Here is a 26,011-nt window from a genome sequence, read left to right as displayed (position 1 = left end):
AATTCTGGAATTCTATGATGGTAAACAACTGTGTTTTGAATAACTTGTTTTTTTCCCTTTGTTTGTGGACTGTTTTTTCCTTTTTTTTTTTTTTTTTTTCCTTTCTTATTCAACATTCTTTATCTGAATCCACAAGTTTTCTATAAAGCACAGTGGTTCTTAAACATCATTTAACTATTGCTTCATCCAGCCTGTTGTGAATAAATAACCTGTAACAAATGTTTTCTAGCTATATTGCACACTAGCACTGATAAGGTTGCTGAGCCTGATTTTGTTGATGTCATCTTACAGAAGATTTAGTATAGCTTAGTGACTAATACCAGAGATTTAGGTTTTTTCATTCTGTTGTATTTTGTGTTAGTATTAGATTTATTTCAGGGAATTATTTCACCTTCCTTGTATTAAGTCGAGTTAAATTGCTGTTGACTGCAGAAAGTTTGCTTGGTTGCTGTCTTAAATTAAATATATATTTCTTTGTTTAGACAAGCTTGATATCCACTGTGGTTGGGAAAGTGGAAAGAACTTTGAAAGTTAAGATTACACAACAGAAAACACCATAATTAATACAAAGAGGGATTAATTTGCTTGTTCTAAAACTTTTAAGACATTCTTTTCATTAAATGTCAGCTTTAGATGTTAAGTAAATAGGCATAACTTTCCAAGACGTAGTTGTCCTTATAATTTAAAATGAATGGAAAAAAACATATGGATTAAATACAGAAACGTATCAAATAGCATGTAATGTCTGATATTTAGACATCTGAACTCTAGATTAGATATTCAGGATAAGCAATCTGCATCAGGGAATTACTTATTGGTGTTTTGTACTGCCTATTCATAGAGAGCATCATATCTTTGTGAATTGAATGCCATCTCCTAAAAAACAGTACAACTTTAAACATTCATAAACCTGTAAGATGTGAAAAGGAACACAGCAATTAGAGAGAGTTGAGAATTTAGTGATGCTTCTGTTGACGTTTTATCAGTATCAAAAAGCTTCAGTATTAGTATGGTTAAAATGGTTATACCAAAAATCTTCCCAAATCCTTATTAGGACCTGCTCCTTCCACTGGTGCCACAGCCCCCAATCCAGAGCTGTTCCAAAGGCTGCTGTTCATCAGGACTCGTGGCAGTGGTGTCACCCCCTCCACAGAGGTGCCATACCTGGACCTGGAGCTACTACAGGGAAGCAGCAGCAACTGGGCTTTGATGCAGTGTTAAACCTGTGAAACAAGGCTCAGGCAAAGGTAAGGCTAAGTCCCTGCACCACTGGGTCAGCACAAAGCCGAGGCATCCACTTGACCAGGGCAGAAATCATATTTGCTGGGCTAAAAATGAGAAAACCAGGCCTAAATTTATCATAGTTTAGAATTATGATTCAGTTCATAGATAAGAAATTTACAGAAAGGGTTGGAGAACAAAATAAATCTGTATGAGCAAAATCTATTCTTGTTTGAACTGGAATCATCCTATTACACTGGAAACATCATAAGCAAAATGTCATAGTTGTCAATATTGCTAGAGTAGGTCACACTGTAGCTGAGCAAGATGCAAATATCAATTCAATATTTACGACATTTTAACTTTGATTTTAAGAACATGGGTTTTAGTAAACAATTCTCTTATTAAAATTTAGGAGAAACTTTTAAAACTAAAAGATAACTAAAAAATTATATCCAAAGGTCTGAAATACTGTCATGGTTTCATGATTTTTCATTATCGGTATTCCACATCATAACATCATGCAATGTACTGGGGGTTTGACTGCTGATGCTCAAGTTCCGGGTGCCTGTCCAGCGGAGAAGAGCAGCTACGTTTCCCCAGGGGGCTTTGCGGTCAGCGAGGAGATATAACTCCCGGCAAGGTCACCTGATGCTCTCTTCTCTGCCTGCGCTGCTTCGCTTGCGCTTCTCTGCCTGCGCTGCTTCGCTTGCGCTTCTCTGCCTGCGCTTCTCGCCTGCGCTTCTCTGCCTGCGCTTCTCATCTCAGCGTTGTGGTAAGGCCGATCCACCATCAATTTCACATTCTCTCTCCTTATAAAATTCTGTTGATACCATATTTAGTAAATTACTTTGTTTTACCTCAGATTGTTGCCACTGTTTTCAATTATTTCGGGGTCCCTTATTTTCTTTTTTTTTTCCGGGGGCGCGGGTCCGCGGATCCCTCCGCCCTTCTAGTCATGGAACCGGGCCGAACCAGCCCGTAAACCGTTGACATTCTTGGTGGAGAATGCGGGCAACAGTTGCTTTTTAGCTTTTTGAACAAATCTCTCTCTCCGCTCTCAGACAGCTTCATTGGGAAAGTTTATCTGTTTCACCAGTACTGTCTGAAAGCGTGACCTTGAAAAGTCCAGGCGGACGGCCAATACTCTAGGATATTTGTAAACTTTGAGCCTTGCTATCTTGTTTCTGTAAAAGAAAAAAAAAAAAAGAGAAAAAATGCTTTCTCTACTGAAACTGCCTTTTAAGGGCCTGCATGCCACTGTCTCTTCTTTCTTAATGCTAAAAACATACTGGGCCTTAATTAAGTTCACCACTTTGCTCTATGGAGCAATGGGTATATATAGCCAATTGAAAACATGGATGGAAATAACTATGTGGCATCTGCATATTATGTGGCATACCATTCCAGAGGGAGCTGCTAATTTTACAGGGTTGGGGATTTTTAAGCAGGTTTCCAGCCTCTCCTTTGAATTCTTTATGCGGATTTTCAATGCTCACCTGATCACGTTATTAATCTCCGTGAATGTACTGCTCACCATTTCACTTATTATTAGTATTTATTATATTTTGAGGAAGTCTGCCCCAAAACCAGTAAATACTGAGTGGCAGGGAATGTGGAGAGGCCTGGGTGAGACTTTAGAGAGATGGAAATCTTCGGTGTCATGGAACTTTACTCCAGAACACCTGAAAGACCCTGAAAATTTAAACAGATATTTGAGACAGGAATGTCGTGGCTCAGGAAGATCTGAGGAGGCCCAAATTATTTGGGGCCTGGCTAATGCTTACCGGGCCTTATTCAATACTATCCTGGAGAGGGAGAGAGTTTGTGAAATTGAAAAGGAGAGTCTCAGGGAAACAGTGCAAAATGAGCGAGAGAGTCTCCTGGTCGAGAGAAACAGCCTCCAATCTGAGAGAGATGCCCTCCGAATTGAGAGAGACTCCCTGCAATCCAAACTCAACAGTCTTCAATCTCAACAAGACACCCTCCAATCTGAGCTAGATACTCTCATCATCGAACGAGACAGGCTCCGAGCTGAACTGGAGGATGAGAGCATTGGAACTGACCAACCTGATCAACTACAAGAAGCACCACAATTGATGTCACTTGCCCCTGTAAGAGGACGGAAAATGAAACGAATCTCGACTCAGTTAGAAGAGAAGAAAGAAGAGGAGAGAGGTCCAGAGGAGTGGCTCCAAGATCCACAAGAAGCACCCCTAAGTCCAGGGGAGGGGCCCTCAGTAAGACCACGGTCACCGGCGCCAATGAGGGCAACAAGAAGTCCCGAAAGAGTAAGAGGTGAGCAAGATATCGTTACCATTGTTGATCGATCTCTGAAAATGAATGAAATTCGAAGTCTGAGAAAAGACTTCTCACGTCACCCAAATGAGCCTATTGCCACTTGGTTACTTCGATGTTGGGACAATGGGGCCAACAGTGTGTGGCTGGATAGTAGAGAAGCTCGCCAACTGGGTGGCATTGCCAGGGACTCAGCCATTGACAGAGGTATTAGTACATGCCAGAACCAGGCCTTTACCCTCTGGAAGCGGATGTTGTTAGCTGTAAAAGAAAGATACCCCTTCAAAGATGATCTGATGCCTGAGAAAAAGAAATGGGCTGATATGGAAGAAGGCATCTGTTATTTAAGAGAATATGCTGTGGTGGAAATGCTACATAGCCCCGATTTCATTCCTGACGAGCCAGACCAAGAGCATGATCCCGAGAGAGTCAGGTGTACACCAAACATGTGGCGTACATTCACAAAGACCGCACCAGAAAGGTACGCCAGCACATTTGCAGCAATGTATGGCAGAGGGGAAAGAAGACCCCTTATAAGTGAATTGGTTAATAAACTTCAAGACTTTGAGTTACATTTAAGCCCTCTGCGAGCTTGTGTTTCAGCCATTACAAAGGTAGCTGAAAAGCTGGACAGAATGGAAAACAAACAAGAAGATATAATAGACAAACTATCAACCGTGCCTGAAGCTGATAAATCCATGGAGGTAACGGATACATCAAATGGGGACCAGAATTCCCAAAACAGCCTATTGGAGGGGCTCATCAACTTGATTTCCTCCCAGCCGGTGGCATCTAATGTCTCAGCCATCAAAAGAAGACGTTCTCCTGCTCGAGCAAGTGACAACAGTAAGACCACATCACGTTTTGCCTTGTGGCATTACCTACGTGACCATGGAGAAGATATGAAGGAGTGGCATAAACAACCTACTCCTGTACTTCAAGCACGGGTAAGAGAGTTACAAGACAAATCAACCACCAAGGTGAACTTCTCCAAAAAGGTGATTGCTCCAGTTGCTGCAGACAATGAAGGTAACAAATAGAGGGGCCCTGCCCCCAGCCAGGGGGGGGAAAGGGATAATAGAGTTTATTGGACTGTGTGGATTAGATGGCCTGGCACATCAGAATCACGAAAATATAAGGCCCTGGTGGATACTGGTGCACAGTGCACTCTAATGCCCTCGAGTCACCAAGGGACAAAATCAATTTATATTCATGGGGTGACTGGAGGTTCCCAAGAACTGACTATGTTGGAGGCCGAAATCAGCGTCACTGGTAAAGACTGGCAAAAGCACCCTATTGTGACTGGCCCAGGGGCTCCATGCATACTTGGTATTGATTACCTCAGAAGGGGATATTTTAAGGATCCCAAAGGGTATCGATGGGCCTTTGGAATAGCTGCTGTAGACACAGAAGGTGTTAAGCAGTTGTCTATTTTGCCTGGCCTGTCAGAAGATCCATCTGCCGTGGGGTTGCTACGAGTGAAAGAGCAACAAGTACCGATTGCTACAAAAACGGTGCACAGACGGCAGTACCGCACCAACAGGGATTCCTTGCTCCCCATTCAGAAGCTGATTCACCAACTAGAGAATCAGGGAGTGATTAGCAAGACTCACTCACCTTTTAACAGCCCCATATGGCCAGTGCGTAAAGCCAGTGGAGAATGGAGGCTGACGGTGAACTACCGTGGCCTGAATGAAGTCACACCCCCATTGAGTGCTGCTGTGCCAGATATGTTAGAACTCCAATATGAATTGGAGTCAAAGGCAGCCAAATGGTACGCCACCATTGATATTGCTAACACCTTTTTCTCCATTCCTTTGACCAAAGAATCTAGGCCACAGTTTGCTTTCACCTGGAGGGGCATTCAGTATACCTGGAATCGTTTGCCCCAGGGGTGGAAACATAGCCCAACCATTTGCCATGGGTTGATCCAAGCTGCACTGGAACAGGGAGGTGCTCCTGAGCACTTACAGTATATTGATGACATCATCGTGTGGGGCAACACAGCAAAGGAAGTTTTTGAGAAAGGAGAGCAAATAATCCAGATCCTTCTGCGTGCTGGTTTCGCTATTAAGCGAAGCAAAGTGAAAGGGCCTGCCCAGGAAATTCAGTTCCTAGGTATAAAGTGGCAAGATGGCCGTCGTCACATCCCAACAGATGTGATCAACAAAATCAGTGCCATGTCTCCACCCACTAATAAGAAAGAGACACAATCGTTCCTGGGTGTAGTGGGTTTTTGGAGAATGCATGTTCCAAACTACAGCCTCATTGTAAGCCCCCTTTATCAGGTGACACGGAAGAAGAATGATTTTATGTGGGGTCCTGAGCAGCAGCAGGCTTTTGAGCAGATTAAACAAGAGATAGCCCGTGCCGTGGCCCTGGGGCCAGTACGGATGGAACAGGATGCGAAGAACATCCTCTACACTGCTGCTGGAGAGAAAGGTCCCACTTGGAGTTTGTGGCAAAGAGCCTCAGGAGAGACCCGAGGCCGACCCCTGGGATTCTGGAGTCGGGCGTACAGAGGGTCTGAAGAGTGCTACACTCCAACTGAGAAGGAGATCTTAGCCGCGTATGAGGGGGTTCGGGCTGCTTCCGAAGTAATCGGTACAGAAACACAGCTCCTTCTGGCACCTCGACTGCCAGTGCTGAACTGGATGTTCAAGGGAAAGGGTCCCTCCACCCATCATGCTACTGATGCCACTTGGAGTAAGTGGATTGCGCTGATTACGCAGCGAGCGCGGATGGGGAATCTCAACCGTCCAGGAATCCTAGAGGTGATCATGGACTGGCCTGAAGGCAAAAAGTTTGGAACACCGCCAGCAGAAGAGATATCACGTGCTAAAGAGGCCCCACCATATAATGAACTACCCGAAAATGAGAAGACATACGCCCTATTCACAGATGGATCGTGTTGTATTGTGGGGAAACACCGCAGATGGAAAGCCGCTGTGTGGAGCCCCACACGACAAGTTGCAGAGGCCACTGAAGGAAAAGGAGAATCGAGCCAATTTGCAGAGGTAAAGGCTGTCCAACTGGCCTTGGATGTTGCTGAACGGGAGAGGTGGCCAATGCTTTATGTTTACACTGACTCGTGGATGGTGGCAAATGCTCTATGGGGGTGGTTACAGCAGTGGGAGCAAAACAACTGGCAAAGAAAGGGTAAACCTATTTGGGCTGCTGACCTGTGGAAAGATATTGCTGCCCGAATAAAGAATATGGTTATAAAGGTGCGTCACGTAGATGCCCATGTGCCTAAGAATAGGGCTACTGAAGAGCAGCAAAATAACCATCAGGTAGACAGAGCTGCCAGAATTGAGGTGGCCCAAATAGATCTGGACTGGCAGAACAAGGGTGAATTATTTCTAGCCCGATGGGCCCATGAGACCTCAGGCCATCAAGGGAGAGATGCGACATATAAGTGGGCTAGAGACCGAGGGGTGGATTTAACTATGGATGCTATTGCGCAAATCATTCACGACTGTGACACGTGTGCCACAATTAAACAAGCCAAGAGAATGAAACCTCTCTGGGAGGAAGGGCGATGGCTAAAGTATAAATATGGGGAGGCATGGCAGGTTGATTATATCACCTTGCCACGATCTCGTAATGGTAAGCGTTATGTGCTCACCATGGTGGAGGCAACAACTGGGTGGCTTGAAACCTATGCAGTACCCCACGCTACCACCCGAAATACCATACTAGGTCTTGAGACACAAGTCCTGTGGCGACATGGTACCCCAGAAAGAATTGAGTCAGATAATGGGACTCATTTTAAAAATTCTCTTGTAGGTACCTGGGCTAAAGGTCATGGTATTGAGTGGATTTACCATATTCCCTACCATGCACCGGCCTCAGGTAAGATTGAACGATACAATGGGTTGTTAAAAACTATGCTGAAAGCAATGGGAGGCGGTACATTTAAGCACTGGGAGAAGCATTTGGCAGAAGCCACCTGGTTAGTCAATACCAGAGGATCTATCAATCGTGGTGGTCCAACCCAGTCCAGCTCCCTACATACCGTAGAGGGAGATAAAGTCCCTGTTGTACATGTAAAGAATATGTTGGGAAAGGCAGTTTGGGTTATTCCAGCCTCTGAGAAGGACAAACCTCTTCGTGGAACTGTTTTTGCCCAGGGACCTGGGTCCACTTGGTGGGTGATGCAGGAAAACGGGGATGTTCAATGTGTACCGCAAGGGAACTTGATGTTGAGGGAGTGCAGTCAGTAATTCCTAGTGTGTGTGTTTATATTTTGTTTGTCTATATTAAGCATGATGTAGTGATGTGGAATAAGGGGTGGAATGTCATGGTTTCATGATTTTTCATTATCGGTATTCCACATCATAACATCATGCAATGTACTGGGGGTTTGACTGCTGATGCTCAAGTTCCGGGTGCCTGTCCAGCGGAGAAGAGCAGCTACGTTTCCCCAGGGGGCTTTGCGGTCAGCGAGGAGATATAACTCCCGGCAAGGTCACCTGATGCTCTCTTCTCTGCCTGCGCTGCTTCGCTTGCGCTTCTCTGCCTGCGCTGCTTCGCTTGCGCTTCTCTGCCTGCGCTGCTTCGCTTGCGCTTCTCTGCCTGCGCTTCTCGCCTGCGCTTCTCTGCCTGCGCTTCTCATCTCAGCGTTGTGGTAAGGCCGATCCACCATCAATTTCACATTCTCTCTCCTTATAAAATTCTGTTGATACCATATTTAGTAAATTACTTTGTTTTACCTCAGATTGTTGCCACTGTTTTCAATTATTTCGGGGTCCCTTATTTTCTTTTTTTTTCCGGGGGCGCGGATCCGCGGATCCCTCCGCCCTTCTAGTCATGGAACCGGGCCGAACCAGCCCGTAAACCGTTGACAAATACAAATACAAAGAACTAATACAGTCTAAAATATTGTATTGTATCTATGTATTTTCACTTCATTATATTTACTGTGTGTGTGTGTATATTTATCTACTCACATAAACAGACATACGTAAACATACAGAGAAATGTCCACGATTTATCCAGCATATGTGCTGTTTTCTAACCATTTTAACACCAATACAAAATACAGAACAAAATTAAAATTAAACTAATACAAAATTGGAAAGCTTTACTATTTTACTACAGGTATCAAAAAAATAAGTTCACTCTAAAAGAATATGAGCATAGTTTGGTGAAAAAATAGTATTCACATTTATTTTCATATCACTCCACAACCAGAATGCCTCCACAATATACTAATTTTATGATTATTATTACAGTCTTTGATTTTCTTCTCTATTAAGCACATTTATGTAGTCTTTAATATTCCTATTTAAAACTGAAGTACTTATGCTTTATTTTCTACTCAAATGAAAATAAAAGTCAGTACAAATATCTATTTAAAATTGAAGTACTTTTGCTTTACTTTTCACTTGAATAAAAATAAAAGCCAGTACAAATATGGCTAAAAACTCAATGTGTCATTCTCTTCTTGGGACACAAGGAATCACGATTACCACTCCTAATGTAATGTAATATTCCCATTACACCTTAAATGCGCTATCAGAAATGAGAACAATGCTGTCCTTGGTGGTTTTTCAGACCTAACTCCACATTGAGCTGCTTGGTCTGATTTCTTGGCTAACACTGCTGTCAGCAAGAGTTTGGGCTAGAGACCTCACAAGACCCATTCCAACATGAATTATTCTTATTCAAGACTGAAATTTCCTTCGTTGCTTGACCCTAAGCTTGATTAGAATCATAGAATCATAGAATCACAAGGTTGGAAATGACCTGCAAGATCGTCTAGTCCAACCACGTCTTCGCATTACCACTGCTACCACAAGCTACTAAACCATACCTCACAGCTCCTCATCCAGACGCCTCTTGAACACTTCCAGGGACAGCGACTCCACCACCTCTCTGGGCAGGCCATGCCAGTGCCTGACCACTCTCTGAGACAAAAAGTTTTTCCTCATGTCTAACCTAAACCTCCTCTGGTACAACTTGTGGCCATTTCCTCAGGTCCTGTTTGTTGCCTGGGAGAAGAGGCCAAACCCCTCCTCATCACAACCTCCCTTCAGGAGGTTGTAGAATGCAATGAGGTCTCCCCTGATCCTCCTCTTCTCCAGACTAAACAAGCCCAGCTTCCTCAGCCGCTCCCCATATGATTTGTGCTCCAGATCCCTCACCAGTTTCATTGCTCTTCTCTGGACATGCTCCAGGGCTTTTCTTTTAGTGAGATGCCCAAAACTGAACACGATACTCGAGGTGCAGCCTCACCAGTGCTGAGTACAAGGGGATGATTACCTCCCTGCTCCTGCTGGCCACACTATTTCTAATGCAGGCCAGGATGCCATTGGCCCTCGTGGCCACCTGAGCACACTGTTGGCTCATGTTCAGCCGAGTATCAACCAACACCCCCAGGTCCCTTTCCTCTTCACAATCATCCAGCCACTCGTCCCCAAGCCTACAACGCTGAATGGGGTTGTTGCAGCCAAAGTGCAGGACCCGACGCTTGGCCTTGTTGAACCTCATCCCAATTCACCTCATCCCAGCGATCCAGCTTATCTAGATCCCTCTGAAGGGCCTCCCTACCCTCAGGCAGATCAACACCACCTCCCAACTTGGTGTCATCTGCAAACTTACTGGGGGTACACTCAAACACTTTATCTAGATTGTCAATAAATATATTAAACAAGATAGACCCCAGTACCGACCCCTGGGGGACACCACTCATAATGGGTCACCAGCTGAACTTAACTCCATTAACCACTACCCATTGGGCGCAGCCCTCTAGCCAGTTTCTTACCCAAAGGAGTGTATACCTGTCCAGGCCATGGGCAGCCAGTTTCCCCAGAAGAATACTGTGAGAGACCATGTCAAAGGCTTTGCTGAAGTCTAAGTAGACTACATCAACAGCCTTTCTCTTATCTACCAGTCTGGTCACTCAGTCATAGAAGGAGATGAGGTTGGTCAAGCACGACCTGCCTTTCATGAACCTGTTCTGGCTGGGCCTGATCCCCTGGATGCCATGCACACGCTGTGTGATCTCACCCAAGATGATTTGCTCCATAACCTTCCCTGGTACCGATGTCAGGCTGACAGGCCTGTAGTTCCCTGGATCCTCCTTACAGCTCTTCTTGTAGATAGGAGTCACATCAGCAAGCCTCCAATCCTCTGGACCCTCTCCAGTTAACCAGGAGCGCTGATAGGTGGCCGAGAGTGGTTCGGCAATCACCCCCACCAGCTCCCTCAGCTCCTAAGGGTGTAGCCCATCCAGTCCCATGAACTTGTGACAGTCCAGATGGAGGAGGAGCTCTTTAACTGTCTCCAACTGAATCGCTGGGGGTGTATTCTGAGTAGCATCCCAGACTTCCAGATCAGGGTGTAAAATGCCCGGAGGATAACTGGTCTGGCTATTAAAGGCAGATATAAAGAAGGTGTTGAGGACCTCAGCCTTCTCCTTATCCTCAGTGGCCACATTCCCTGCTGCATCTAGTATAGGATAAAAATTCTCCTTGGTTCTTCTTTTGCTGTTGATATAATTATAAAAGGATTTTTTATTCTCTTTTACTGCAGTGGCCAATCTGAGTTCAAATGGCAAAATGCAGAGGATCAAAGGTGTGCAATGGGTCAAAGAAGCAGATGACAGTGCAACAAGAATTTGGGCATGGTTATATGGAAAATTAGCTGTAAACAAGCATGAACTTAAGTCCTTCATTTTCAATATTATATTTAAGAATACTATCTGGTCAAATTTAACTTCCTCCAAAAAGTTGCAAAAGAAAGTCAGTAAAGAAGTTAGGCTGCTTTTATTCCTTTTAGATTGATGTTAAACACATACTGAGACTCCATGCAGGCAAGAAGGTGGTACAGAAACTTGAAAACATTAACAAGAAATAATTACTGATGAGAAAAATGTATTAGAATACAGTTATGCTTTGAGTACTATGCTTAAGCAAGCATGTTTGATTCATTTAAATACTGTAGCACAATACCTTTACTATTTATGCCAAATGAGAATTTTGCAATTTAGAACAATGTTTTAGAGTGACTGCAGGGAAATAAAACAGATCAAAGTCACATAATTGGCAAGACCCAAAGAGTTGCCCCACACACTTTTTTCATTAGAAACTAGGAATAAACAATAGAATGGCTAAGAAAACCAGTAGATTTTTAGCAGGGAACACTAGCCTATTTTACTTCAGTGAACAAAATAGCTTTTATGAAGTCATCTACTTTTCTGAATCCTTTTGAGGTTAAGACAGCTTGCTGGCAAAGACAGCTTTAGAGAACCTAAGAAATCCATGATGCTATCACTGCTATGCTCTTCAGAAATACAAAGAAGCACCACATTAGGGTAACTTTTCTAACATAGAGTATGCTGTGTTCTGCTAAGTGAAACACTCCCTCAGCAGTCATTTGTTTTGCCATTTAACACTACGACTGATTGAAACATAATATAATGATTTGGTTTTATCTAAATGGTTCCTGGTCATGGTTCTCAATACCTAGCAAAAGAAAGAAACAATATTATAAATCACTATTAAAACATTCTTATTTAACTTACTATTATTTAGGAATACAACAATAACTGAATGTAGAAGATTTAGACATTAAATACATTTACAACTTACAGAAAACCCAAAGAAATACTGCAAAATCACAGAAGAATAGACTGGCATTATAATGCATAATGTTCCTCTGTTTTGTTAACGCTAAAGCTGCTTAAAAGTTCCTTTTTCATTGTATCTGTAGCAGAGCAATTTGTGTGGAAATTGAGATTTCAATCCCCTGGGTCTTTGTAACTCTTACAGAATAGAAACTCCTTCAGGACATGCAAAGTAGTATGCTTGAATATATTCAAAGACCATTCCAAAGATAGACTTGCTGAAAAGTACAGTGCCTTCCCCAGCTAGCAGTGACAACTGTATTGCTACACATCAAGTCTCTAACAGTTGCATCAGTATTTTTTCAGATTTGCTTCAGATATAACATGGGTATAATTTAGGCACAATTTCAGGTCTTGAAGCCCTTAGATAATTTGAATTCTCTCCTAATCACAGATTCATAAAATAGCTTGAGTTGGAAGAGACCATAAAAACTGTCCTTCCCCTGTTATGGGTAGGGTTACCACCCAGTAGACCAGGCTGCCCAGGGCTTGAACGTGTCCTGGGATGGGGCATCCACAGCTTCTATGGGCAGCCTCACCAGCTTTCTATTCCAGTTCCTCACCACACTCTGATTAACAAATTTCTTCCTAACATATATCTCCCCTCTTTTACTCTAAAGATATTCCCCCTTGTTTTGTCATTACGAGACTATGTAAAAAGTCAGCCCCTCTCCTGCATATAAGCTCCCTTCAAGTACTGGAAGGATGCAATGAGGTCTCACCAGTGCCTTTTCTTCCCTAAGCTAACCAACCTCAGCTTTTTGAGCCTTTCTTCATTCCTTTGATCATTTTTGTGGCCCTTTTCTGGACCCTCTCCAACAGCTCTCTATTTTCCTTGGGGACCCCAGGCCTGGACACAGTACTCCAGATGGGGCCTCACAAGGACAGAGCAGAGGGGGACAACCACCTCCTTCGCCTGCTGGCCACCCTTTTTTTGGGGCCTTCTAGGCTGCAAGTACACAGTGCTGGCTCATGTTTAGCTTTTCATTCACCAGCACCACAAATCCTTCTCCACAGGGCTGGTCCCAGTGAGTTCTAACAAGTTACTGTAACAGACAATCTCTTGGACATTTTTACTAGATGGTCCTATCCCAATAATTTAAGCTCAAAAAATGTTGAGGGAAGAACTCCTCATCTGCTTTAGCATGAAACAAAGATTTAATTGACTGATAAGATAAATTAGAATTTTAGTAATTTAAATCTGTTTAGCTGGAAATTGTCTCTGTTTTATTAAATTTTTCTGTTGCTTTAAATAGCATGCGTGAGTTCTAAGAAAGATGCATATAGTATGTATAGTATCATGATCAAAAACACAAGCCTAGCCAGAGAATTTCAAAGCAGCACCTCCATAATTAGGATGGAATGTTTAATAGCAGTTCTGCTCTTGTGATAGTTTTCTGGAGGAACAGATTTTTAAAAATATTCTTAGTAGTGCTATGATTTCTTTGATAGTCCCTTTGTGGCGACAACATAAAAATAACAAGAATTATGCCAGTATTCTAGTAGACAAAAATTACTAGCAGAAGAAAGGTTCAAAATTTGCAGCAATCATTTTCATCTATATATTTATGGAAAGTGATACTTTTAATTTTCAACTTTATCAGACTAACAGCTTACCTTCTATTAGCTAAGTCAGAGTAGGAACATAGTAAAATTTCAAACTTCCATTTTACCAGTATCTCCTAAGTATAACCAACATATAAATATTAGACATACATTCCGCTTAGGAATTAACTGCCTTATCAGAAAGCCTGGACACGGACCAGAGGATTTTTCCATGCTAAATTTGACACAGGCTACACTCACAGCTTGCTGGTATTAAAAGCACCTTAGATATAGACAAATAAAATTTGAGCTCCAACAAAGAAGTAAGTTATGGAAGATGAATTCAGGTCTCAGAGAAAGATTTCATCATTATGGTTAAGCTAATCCAAATAACCTTGCGCTTGAGAACTACGGTTTCTCACATAGGCATTTACTTGCAAAAGCTGCCATGTACTAAGTTATTTCTGTATTAAACTAGAAGCATATCAGCTACTAAATTTAAAGTATTCTACTTGGCAGCCTCAGCAAAATCCATAACTCTGAGGCAACCAACCTTTCCACAAAATCCACATGGGAGACAAGTACCTAAGGACTTCTGAAACCTGTAAAAAGGGAAAGAACTACCAGCGCATGCCTAAGCAGTGTAATGCAGTAGAATGTTAGAGTTCCTAAGAAATATGTTCAAAGCAGTAGCTCTGGAAGGTCAAAAGCACTTTAATCTTGTTAGTATGGCATTATATCTGGCTTTACTGCCACATCTCTCAAGAGAATGAATTAGGCTGGAGCTGACACACCATGCTGATGCAGTTAAAATCTTTTTACGTTCAATATAGCTGCGAAATCTTGGTTTGTGATATACAGTATGTTCACTGGTGCTCATTACATGAGTTTAAGCAATCACCTTCCTTCATCTTCACTAAATAATTAAATAACTTTTTCCAAATCGTTCAAAAATTGCTAGCTTTGCAGCAAGAATGTTTCAGATAGACTGCATATATGGCATGTATTGGATTGGATATGTACTGGTCATTTTGTTTTGAATGTTTTATTTTTTACTCAGTATAGAATCATAGAATGGCTTGGATTGGAAGGGACTTCAAGGATCACCAAGTTCCAACCCCACTGCCATAGGCAGAGCCATCAACCTCCATATCTAATACTAGTCCAGGATGCCCAGGGCCCCATCCAGTCTGGTCTTGAACACCTCAGGGACAGGGCATCCACAACCCCTCTGGGCAGCCTGTTCCATCACCTTACTTCTCTCTTGGTAAAGAACTTCCTCCTGATATCCAACCTAAATCTTCCCTCCCTCAACTTAAAACCATTTCCCCTTGTCCTGCTGTTATCTAGCCTTGTAAAGAGTTGACTTCTCTCCTATTTGTAGGCTCCTTTTCGGTACTGGAAGTCTGCAATGAGATCACCTCACAACCTTCACTTCTCAAGGCTGAACAAGCCCATCTCCCTCAGTCTGTCAGTAGAAGTAATTAATATTTAATAGACAATCTAGAGACACAGACAATGAAGGAAAGGATGACTCAGCACAATCCTATGTTATATGCAAGAATCAGATCTGAGACTTCGTTCTGGTCAATATGGAGCGATATATGGAGTTAGTGACTTCTGTGAAGGTGCAGGAAACTTGGATAAAAGTCTGAGTAAACCGAATTGAGATTTTTCTCCCAGTCATTCGTTGCTTTGTGTGGTGAGTACAGTGAAAAGTAGGTGTAGGTCGTCACACACTCGTGACTGAATGAATGTAGTGATCTCTTTATGATTATAACATGATGCCTTCTACAAAGATGTCATTCATAAATAACACATTACTTCTCTTCAGCACTCAACAATAAGAAGCATAGTTTGTTCTGTTCCTCTTCTACTGACTTGTATTAATCCAGTAAGAGAAGCTGGATCTGTTTGAAGATGAATAGTAACTAACTACACAGCACATAGGTGAAATCACCTTAGAAATACTGTAATACACAGTCAAATTTTACAGTAATTAGCATAAAGAACACTTCACTTTCAGATATTCCTTGCCAAAATACAAGGATTTTTTTCCCTAAAGGCATAGATCTGTAAGCCAAAAACAATTATACTTTACTAAATAAGGAGAGTGTACTGTCATCCAGGTTCCTAATGACCAGTTTCAATTTGTACACACACTGAGTCACTGTTGCTGAACAATCACTACAAATAGGTTGTAGAATCACATATTTTGAGCTTAATCTGTAAATGTGTTTGCAATTTCAAAGCAGTGATGTTATTGAACAGCTAAGAACCCTGCTCATAAGAAAGAAATAGGTAGTTATTGAATTTACCTACTTAATGACCAGAGAGTTTGCAGGTACTACAGAGACTTTTCTTATGAGCAGGATTCTTAGCTGTTCAATAACATCACTGCTGTGAAATTGCAAACACATTTATCTAACTGTCTAGCTGGAAGTCACTGCTGTATGGCATACTAGTCTTGACAGACCACAAAAATCTTTTTTCTAAGAATTTATTCTGTGCACCAGTCTATCCTCTCCTATTGCTGATGTTGTAATTACAAGATCTGAAGTAGAACTGTCAAAGGATTACCTCGAAAAGGTGGCTTTATGTGACTAAAAATTAGGCATGGTAATGTAACCATGGATGCCTAGTTTCTGTTCTGGCATTCAGATCACCGGGCCACATCTACAAATTCTTTTACTTGATTCCTGTAATTCAGTACCCAATGCATTGTATCTTGGGGTGCTGAGAAAATTGGCTTTATCCTTGGAAAGCTGCTTTTAATTAAGGCTGAAAGTGTATGCAAACTTGAAAGTTCTCATTCTCAAAGGGTGGTCCCCAGTCACTAGGGAAGGACGAATGTTGTATTCACCTCCCCCCATAAACCAGAAAGATTATCTGGGGAACTACAGGCCAATCAGCCTCACATCAGTCCCTGGGAAGATGATAGAGCGAAGATATTTCTGGAGACCTGAAAATGGTGACTGGAAAAGTTAGCATAGAGAAAACCACTCCTGATCAGCTTGTTCCTTTCTATGATGAAATGACTAGGTTTGTGGAAGAAGGGAGAGAAGTGAAGGTACTAATCTTAATTTTTGCACAGCTTTAACACTGAATCAGTGTTCCTGTACCCAAGTTAAGTTGTGCAGTGTGGAAAGGTGGACAACTGGATAGCTATAACACAGTCTGGATGGTTGGACTAAGAGAAATTATTTTCTACCTGGAGGCTGATTATCAAGTGCATTATCCTAGACTTGACACCACTAGTCTCAGAAACCTGAGGGAGGCCTGAGAATGGACTAATTAAGTAGTAAATCCTGAAAAAAAAACAAGACACTGAGGAACTCAGTTTTCCATGTCTTTTGTCTCTAGTTCCACTCACCGCTCTGAATAATATATACTTTCTCCTTGGCCTTACTTTTGCTGACAGTGTGCATCCAGAAGAATTCCTTGCCCAATCTTCTCTAGACTCAGCTCTACCTGAGTTCAATTCTTAGCATTCAGACAATGATTCTCTAGTCACCTCAGGGAACCCACCTTGCTCCTTCTGACGTGTGTACTTCTTTTCTGCATAAAGGCTCAATCAGATGTTCCCTTGCCATGTTTTCTTGCAGCTCTTCTCCTTGACCAGGGATGAACGGCAACTGGAACAAAACTGCTACCAGATTAAAGTTTAAATGGTCAAGGAATGGCTTAAGGCTTTAATTAGTAGAGTTAAAGCCACTTTGAAAGTTAAAAGGAAAGTTTATGTCCAGATCTTGGCTTTCAGGATTTGTGTATTCAGTGGGAGTTTAAGTGGGAGGGAACTAGCACTCTAGACATCAAGAACTTCAGTCCAAATGCTTGATATGCAGTACTCTTGTATGTTTTGCCAGGAAATCTTCTGAATGGTGTTGAAACTCAGCAAGTACAGCAGAACGTGCCTCCTCTTTTCCTTAGAAATCAAACAAACTTACAGCATGGACACTACAGCACTTCTCAGGAAAATTGATAAGGTGAGTTTTCCTCTTCAAGATGGGAGTTTTCATTGGAACAACGTCGATGTGAATGCTCTAATTATTAAACTAAAAGACATATACCACTACCTCTATCTACTTCTGTCAGCATACATCTTAGATTTGTTCTCAGCACATCTAATCATTTTTAGCTTCTTTATATACTCAAGCTGTATCTTCCTTTGATGTCTCAGGGAACACTCCATGAGATTCCTTCCCTCTGACTCTTTAAGTAGATGAGTCATTCTTTTAGCTGTGTAGTTGCTCTTCTTCCTCTGTATATCAATAGCAAATAGTAAAGACAGAGCTCTAAAGACTCAGATGCAATCACTGCCTGTTAGTTGGTAGCAAAAAGCTGAAGAAGCAGCTGTGAAGGTCAGAAAGATAAACCAAACTTTTCTTCTTTTGTTAAGTCTGCATAAAAAGCAGAACAGAGTTTTCTTTGACAGGCAGACAAAATAAACATCAGGTTTTGAGGCTCAGGATAAAGAAAACTGGGCTTCAAACCCAAAATTATAGATAGAAGAAGATGAAGTAAAATTTAAGCCAAGATTTTGACCTAATTTAACATAAAACTTAAATATGTTCTTAGTTACTTCCAAATGTCAATTTGTACTGATGTCATAGTGAAAAAAAGACTATAGGGGTTATGTCTGACATTAAAAGACTAGCTATTTGAATTTAAGAAATAACTACTGTGCTCTGAAGAAAGGATGACTGAACTTTCACAGCAATAAGTATTTTCATGGTACTTATGTCATTTTTAGGCAATTTTTTAAACACGTCTAATAATCGTCTGTTTGAATCAAAATTTTGAATTTATGTACTTGTTTTATACACATTATGTTTTAACCTTTAAATCCCTGGTTTTTGTTTTGGATTTGTGTATCAAAGTGTTGTATGGGGGAGCTGCAGGTGGAGTAGGGAAGAGGCTGAGACTGATTTGTGCTGGATGCAGCTGGTTGCAGCTTGCTCAGCAATGGACCCACCAATGGACATAGTTGCTAGTGATGCCTCTGTGAAAGTGCATTTAAGAAAGGGAAAAAGGCTGCACAGGCAGAGTGAGAAATGAGGGAAAAAGTAGTGTAGGAAACAATCCTATGAAGAGCAAATTCAGAGAAAAAGGAGGGAAAAGAGTGGTCTATGCAGCAGAGCAGAGATTTCTCAGTAGCCCATGTAGGAGCCCACAGTATAGCAGTGAAGTTCCCCTGCAATCTTCAGAGAGAACCATGGCAAACCAGAAATTCAGACTGCAGCCCATGGAGGAGTCCCACACACGCGGGAACCAAAGAAAACTGTGAGGAACAAGGAACAGCAGAGAGGAGCTGTTAAGAAATTACTGCACCTACAATTACTCTGCGTTGCTTGGAGAGGGGAAAATAAGAGCAATTGGGGAATGATGTTGAGCCAATGAAGAACTGTGGGGTGAGGGAAAGGTGATAGCTTAATTTCTTTACTTCTGACCATCCAAAAATCTTAATTGGCAATAATATCAGTTTTGCCTAAATTGAGTCTGTTTCAACAGACTGAATTATAACAGGTAAATGACCTTCCTGTCTTCTTTTTGACCCATGAGATTTTTCACCTTACAAGCAACCATTGGCAACAACAACAAAAAGCAACCATACTATTTGCAAGGTATCTTAGAATTATTTAGTTAACCTCAAGAAGAAAAAAAAAAAATCAACAGGAAGAACAGACTTACAAATTAGTAAATCTGTCAACAAGTGCAGTGAGAATATTTGTCAAACCGATAATCCTTCCAAGTGAAGCAAGCAAACATTGTCCAAAACAATTCTCTAGTTAAAAAAACTTGTATTCTAATTAAATTAATTCTGCAGCAGACTAGGTGGCCCAGTTCACAAAATCATTTTTTGTGAACATGAAAGAATATTTAATTTGAAGCATGTCTGTGTTTTCTGGATTGTATTTAGACATAACGTTGTTCAGAAGTTAAAATTTAAAGAAAAAAAGGATTAAAACCTTAATTGTGAAAAAGTCTTTAAGTGTAAGTGATCATCATACATTATGCTTAGTTAGTTATTACTTTGTTATATTGCACAGCAGAGGCACGAGCTATATTAATGTTTTAATTAGGTTTTTTTTTTTAATATACTCATTGGAAAATATGTATTTTTTTCTTGACTTTTACATAATCATATATCAAAGCACATTCAGAATGCAACTTTACATTAATTTGGATTAATGAGGATATAGTCATGCTAATTGATTACAGTTCATTATTTCACTTTTAATTTTAATTCCACAATGAGTCACTTGAATTCCACTTGTTTGCATTGTACCTTTAGATTCCACAACAAATGCTTAGTCTGTCAAGCCAAAATTACATATATGAAGTAGCTTTTGATTTTCATTTGATTTCCCTTTTAGCTATCAAAATTCTAAACACATTCCTTGAAGTTTGTATCCACCAGAGAAGCTGGTGATGGGCAAGAGGCTGGGAGAAGAAAAATATGGCTGCTCACCCAAACAGACCAAAAGAGATATTCCATACCATATAGAATATCAAGCTCAGCAGTAAAAATGAAGATAAATGAGGAGGAGAGGGTGCATTCATTTAGGAAGCCTTAAAAATAGTTGGATATCAGCTGCTGATGGGAAGTAGAGATTTATTTTCTTTGCTTCCGTAGAAGTTTTTTTTCATCATACTTTGTCCTGGCCCTGCTTAAAAGGGGGAGTGAGAGAGCCTGGGCACCTGACCTGCGTGGTTGAATAAGTCAGAGCTCAAGAGGCAAAAGATAGATCAGGTGACCTGTGAAAATATGAAATTACCATCCAATCTTGCTAGGATAGGGTTAGGAAAGCCAGAATTGACCAGTAGTTGAATCTGGCAGGGAAATTTTATAGCAACAACAAGGAATTTGACAAGTACATTAAAAAAAGAAATATTTTTTCACTTTAGTCCTTACATAATCAGTGCTACCAATATGATTGAAGAGGTGTATTTTTAGTTGAAAAATTAATGGAAAATTTATTAGGATTTTTTTTTTTTTTTTAACTTGTAGAAAAGCCTTTCTTTAACTTAAAAATAATTTTGGAGGGCTATTTTCTAAGAAAGCATGATTTTCAAGTGTGAAATTCAATTGTTCATGTTTTATTTACAAATACAATTTTTTAAAAGATGACAATATTTTTGCTTGTGTTGCTGCTTCTATTTTGGCAAGAACCAGACCAATTGTACTTATCACTTTTTCAAACACTTTCAGTTGTCTTAAATCTGTTGGAAGCTCAATTATATTTGCCTCTTCCCATTCCTGGCTGCATAAATCATGAGTGTAAACACTATCTGAGTCCTTAAAAACCATCCACTCAGTCTCAGATTGTGGAAGCCCACAAAGGAAAAAGTATTCAATTAGTATCTGGAAGAGAGTAGAATTCAACAGGTAAGAAGACACCTAATACCTATTTATGAGCTGTCTAAGCTGCAATATAATCTGCAGAAGTTAAATAAAATCATCACAAGAACTTGAAGACTGACTCAGTTGACACTAAAGGCACTTAGAGAATGATTAAGTTACCTAAAGTTGGTTTACTGTGCTATATGGGAAGGCATCTGGGTTCCGATACTACAGTGTAAATCTTGTAGTTATTTAGAATCCATGGGAAATGAATGACTGTCTGGAGAGTCAGCTAGAGACAAAATAGAATGCACTGGGAGAAATGTAAAATAGCAGAAGAGATCCTTGTTTAGGCAAGATATCTTGATGCCATGATCTGACAGCTGAACAGATTGCTAAAATCCTTTGATTGTACAATTCTTAAATTTACAAAATTACTGAAGAGTAGAAGTATGTCTTTCTTTAAATTGACACATGGTCTTTGTTCGTAGTGGCACTAAATGTATTTTTCTGCACTATTTGTTTCAGTGTAATTAACAGGAATATTTCACAATCATATCACATTTCAGAAACTGTACTGAACATATTTTAAAAGGTATGTACTTCCAGTAGAAAAGAAAAAAATAATGTACAACACTGCTTTTCAGTATTTGCAATCTGATTTCATACTTAGGTGTTGTAAACTAGAATCATAGAGTCAGCGAATCATTCAATCATAGAAAATCCTAAATTGGAACAGACTCAGAATGATCACCAAGATACGTTTCTGAGTAGGATTAAATATGATTTATGATTATTTTTGAGATTGAATCTGTTCCTTCTGGGTCTTAAATGATATCCTCTATTGACACCTTTCCCTGTACTAACAATTCCTATTTATCCTATTTATTTACTTTTTTTAAAATGTCATGTGTCCTGAATCATAAGGAATTAGATGGTCTGGCAAATAAAATGACACAAACTTCATAACAACAAAAAATCCATTACGACAACATTATCTCCAATTGGAAGTTATATGGTTACATTGCCATATGCGAAAAACGGAAAAGGGTCAGGTTAACATATTTGACTAAGTGTCAGGGTTAGGCAGAAATCCAATTTTCAATACTACTCTCCAGGATGTAATTATTTTTATAATTAGTAAACAATGTAGATGGCAATACTAGAAGCAAAAAACCTCCAACATTAGTATGTTCTTAGAGCCTTAAACCACTCACTGATACTCATTCTACAGCACAGCATATTCAAGTGGAATATTCCCAGCACACTGACTCATATAAACTAACTTTACTGAAGTATGCTTCACAATTCTGTTGAGCAATGTGTTGCTCTGAAAAGACCTTGCTTTGAAATCAAACTACTTTTCACTTGATGCTGGGCCTTTAAACTTTCTTGTAGGTTATGTTTGCTTTCAAACAGAAATTGAAGATGCTGCACACACAGCTTTGCATCTTCATTTTAAACCCTTAGCACCCCTCAGATTTCTGAAAGCAACTGATTCTCCAGACACTTTGTATTGGATGAATTATTCTTAGAGATGTGTCTAAAGGGTACGTTCCGTAGTGGATGTCCAATATGTTGCATTTTAAGGGTGAAAAAAATCTCACTGCAATTAAGTGATGAAAAATCTATCACTAATTTTTAAGTAATGATTCAATGTTTATTTATAGTCATCCAGATTATCACAGCACTATTATTAAGAAATAAATAACACTAAGTAATAATAACAGTTGCCCTTACAAATATAAGGAAGAGTAAAGAATTTTTAGCAATAGGTAACTTCTTGTATGAGAAAACAACTACTACAGCTGATTAAAAACAAAACAAAAAACAAAAAAAACCCCCACAAAATAGTAAAAATAAAGGAAAAAAACGCACGCTATTCTTTTAGGTTAAGTGAGGAAGGAAAATGAACTCAAATCAAACTTCTAAGTTAAATAAAAGTCATAACATACTTGCAGGTGCCTTGTTCCTTTTCAAATCAGAAGTTTGTCAGTACAGATATCTTGCCCTTTATAAATAATTAAAGGTGAAGGCAATTGTTTTAAAGTCTAGTAGTTACAATTTTTAATGTGCAGCATCACTACATCAATGCACCACTGATGAACCAAATTTCTGTGATACTCAAGAAGTACTATTTAGAACACAGCCCTTTCTGAAAATAATGTTCTGAGAAAAAAATGCTTTTAAACTTTTAGGCAAGGGAGTTACATGGATTTTCCTAAATTTTGCTGACATGTCAAGAAAAAACAGAAGAATACAGCATGTGTGAGATATAAATTAAAGTTTATGACAAAGGGAAGGTTATATGTATTTTCCCTAAACTATTCTATCTGTTCTTCAGAGAAGACGCATTCCTCTTAGCCCTTGAGATGCCTAGAGAATCATTTTTAATCTTATGAACTTATGTTATATTCATCATAGGCTGAAACGAGTACAAAAAATCATTTTCTGCAGAACATATGCAGAAATCTTGCAATTTGAGGCAGACAACTATAAATACTTCTGCAAGAACATTTATATGACCCCAAGTATAATCAGATTGCTTAAGCTGGATATATTAGGTATGAACTGTTCTGCTACATGCAGAAATATGAATTACATGCAGAGCATTATAGTAAATGTCAGCATCAATTTAGAATATCTAATATTGTACTAATTTAGTATATCTGTACCCATCAAAATCTTTGGCATTAGTTCTGTAAAAATGTACTGATTAACAGCAACACCGTCAAGTTCAACACATTGGCAAAGTCAAAGTATTCCTACGGTTATGTGCAAACACAGATGATGAGGTAGAATTTATTGTGTTTGTAAAAATTACTTTGTGTGTGCAACAATTCTCTATTTCTTGGCTAACTTCACAAAACAGCAATTTTCTTTGCACTATTCAGTCTCTAAGTGTGTTTCAGCTTAATGTGCAGGTGATTAAAGAAGCCATAAATCAACCCTAAAGGTATGTAGCACCTTGAGCTCCTTAGCAAGATCAAAGTTCTATCTGAATTAATATTGATTTATCCTCCAAAAAGCAAATGATCCTGTGTCCTTTTCCTTCATTTAATTGAGGCCATTGCTATAAAATTAAAAACGTTTAAAACCTGAGAGAAAGCCCTCTCCATTGTGGTAGGGAACGAATTATACCTGTGAATCCAGGAGAACAGAAACACTGATAGCCTCCAAGCCTGTTGATGCAGCTTCCTCCATTCAAGCAAGGTAAAGTTTCACACTCATTTACATCTATCTCACATAGAGACCCATAGTATCCAGGTGTACAATTACAGAGGAATCTTTAGAAAAGAGAAAATCTCGTCACTCAACAAGCAAATAACACAATCTATCCTAATATTCTGAAGCTGTATGTTCTTGATGTCAAGCTCTCATCCCTAATCACCATTCATATTAAAATAATTAACAGGCTCTTCCCATTTGCATGTTTCTAAAGCAAGAACAGATATTCAGTGCCTTTTTCAGGTTAATAGGAAAATACTGAACAATTATTTTAGCTGGACCTAGACAAAATGACAAAAAGGCTGATATCTTGACACAAGTCTCCAAGAAACTGTAGCACTGAGGATACACACACAAGACACAGTATTTCTCTCCTAATTGCACTTAACTGTACCAGTAAGCAGTTACCTTAGAAAATGCCATTCCTGGCCACTCTCTTTTCAGAGAGATACAGCTATCTAACTGAAGATTAATTATCCTATTTAATTTATTTCAAATTTAAAAGAAAAAAAAAAAAATCAGATCAACTCAGACACAAAAAGCTGAATCATCAGAATTTGCCTACTTTTTTTTCAATAGAGAATCCTTCTTACATGCCAAAGGTCTCATCTTAACGCAGTGAAGTAGACTTAATAGAGAAAGACACATCTGATTTTTTTGTCATTTATCTGTAGTAACTAACCTGTTTATGAGGTCCAGACAAGTCCCACTGTTTTTGCAGGGTCTCGATAAGCATTCATTAATCTCCACTTCACACAGTGTTCCAGTGAAGCCATGCTGACAGGAGCACCTAGCAAAAAGGATGTCACTGGTTTACTTTTCAGTTTACAATAAAAAGAGCCCTGAAAAACACGTGGCATATTTTTAGAGCTATGAATCAGTTCCAAAATTATGTATTTTTTTTTCTGAACATTAGAAAGTACTTTATCTAATCAAACTTTGTAAGTACAGTAAACTTCAGTATAGGAAATAATATTTTTATCATTATTAGTTGAGGACTACAGATTCTGTGATGATTCAGCTGTGAAGGGACTCGGGGCTGGCCTTGACTTGAGGTGGTTTTTACTTATTTTGAGAACTACCCTGGGACCAGCTGACTGCTGCCCCTCCTACTTTAACTACAGCTCTGGAATTAGCAACTATGGTGAGAGTATAACCCACTGGGACACTCATGATATTACAAACAGTAACTCCCTGTGTGCTGGGGAAGCTGATAAATAGCACAAAAGAAATAAATCATGATAAGGAAACATACAAAAATAGTTTCCATTAGGTATAAGACTGAAGTCCACAAAACTACCCTCTGGCAAAGACTTTCAAATACCAGTGATTCACAAAAATGCTGCCAGTTCTTGAGTAAGTCTGATACCCCTGGTCCCAGAATCCAGACAGACTTTGTGAGAAATACCATAACAAGCACAAAGGCTTCATAACTATGTTGTTATGAAGCTGTTTTATATTAATTTGGACTAGGAATGTTAGTTTTATTGTAACTTAATTAGTAATAGCTGTATTTATACATTATTAGATTGTTAAGATTTTAATTTAATAATAAATTACTGAGCTCACATGTACGATGCATTCCTTTTTGACCACAAGAATATTTTAAGTGTAACACAACATGTGTCAAACTCTTCGTGAAGAAAAGATGCATTACATAATTGAAGGCCAGCAAACATAATACAAGCAAAGGACCGAAATAATAGCTGAACGATAAATATTCATGTATCGTACTAGGCATC

The 26,011-nt window shown here is 39.8% G+C and overlaps 1 protein-coding gene across 1 annotated transcript in view; it reads right to left on the bottom strand.

The window, feature by feature from the left end:
• EYS (EGF-like photoreceptor maintenance factor) overlaps positions 1-26,011 on the bottom strand; it is a 765,389-nt gene that overhangs the window by 422,123 nt on the left and 317,255 nt on the right. Inside the window, exons 24-25 of the mRNA XM_085217834.1 lie at positions 24,952-25,059; positions 24,183-24,328 (exon numbers count right to left, since the gene is read on the bottom strand). Coding sequence (XP_085073960.1) covers positions 24,183-24,328; positions 24,952-25,059 — 254 coding nt within the window. The remainder of the gene's footprint in view (positions 1-24,182; positions 24,329-24,951; positions 25,060-26,011) is intronic.

The sequence above is a fragment of the Meleagris gallopavo genome, chromosome 2 (assembly GCF_905368555.1).
Source record: "Meleagris gallopavo chromosome 2, MGAL_WU_HG_1.1, whole genome shotgun sequence".
NCBI classification, from domain to species: domain Eukaryota; kingdom Metazoa; phylum Chordata; class Aves; order Galliformes; family Phasianidae; genus Meleagris; species Meleagris gallopavo.
This window is presented reverse-complemented; position numbering and strand designations above follow the sequence as displayed.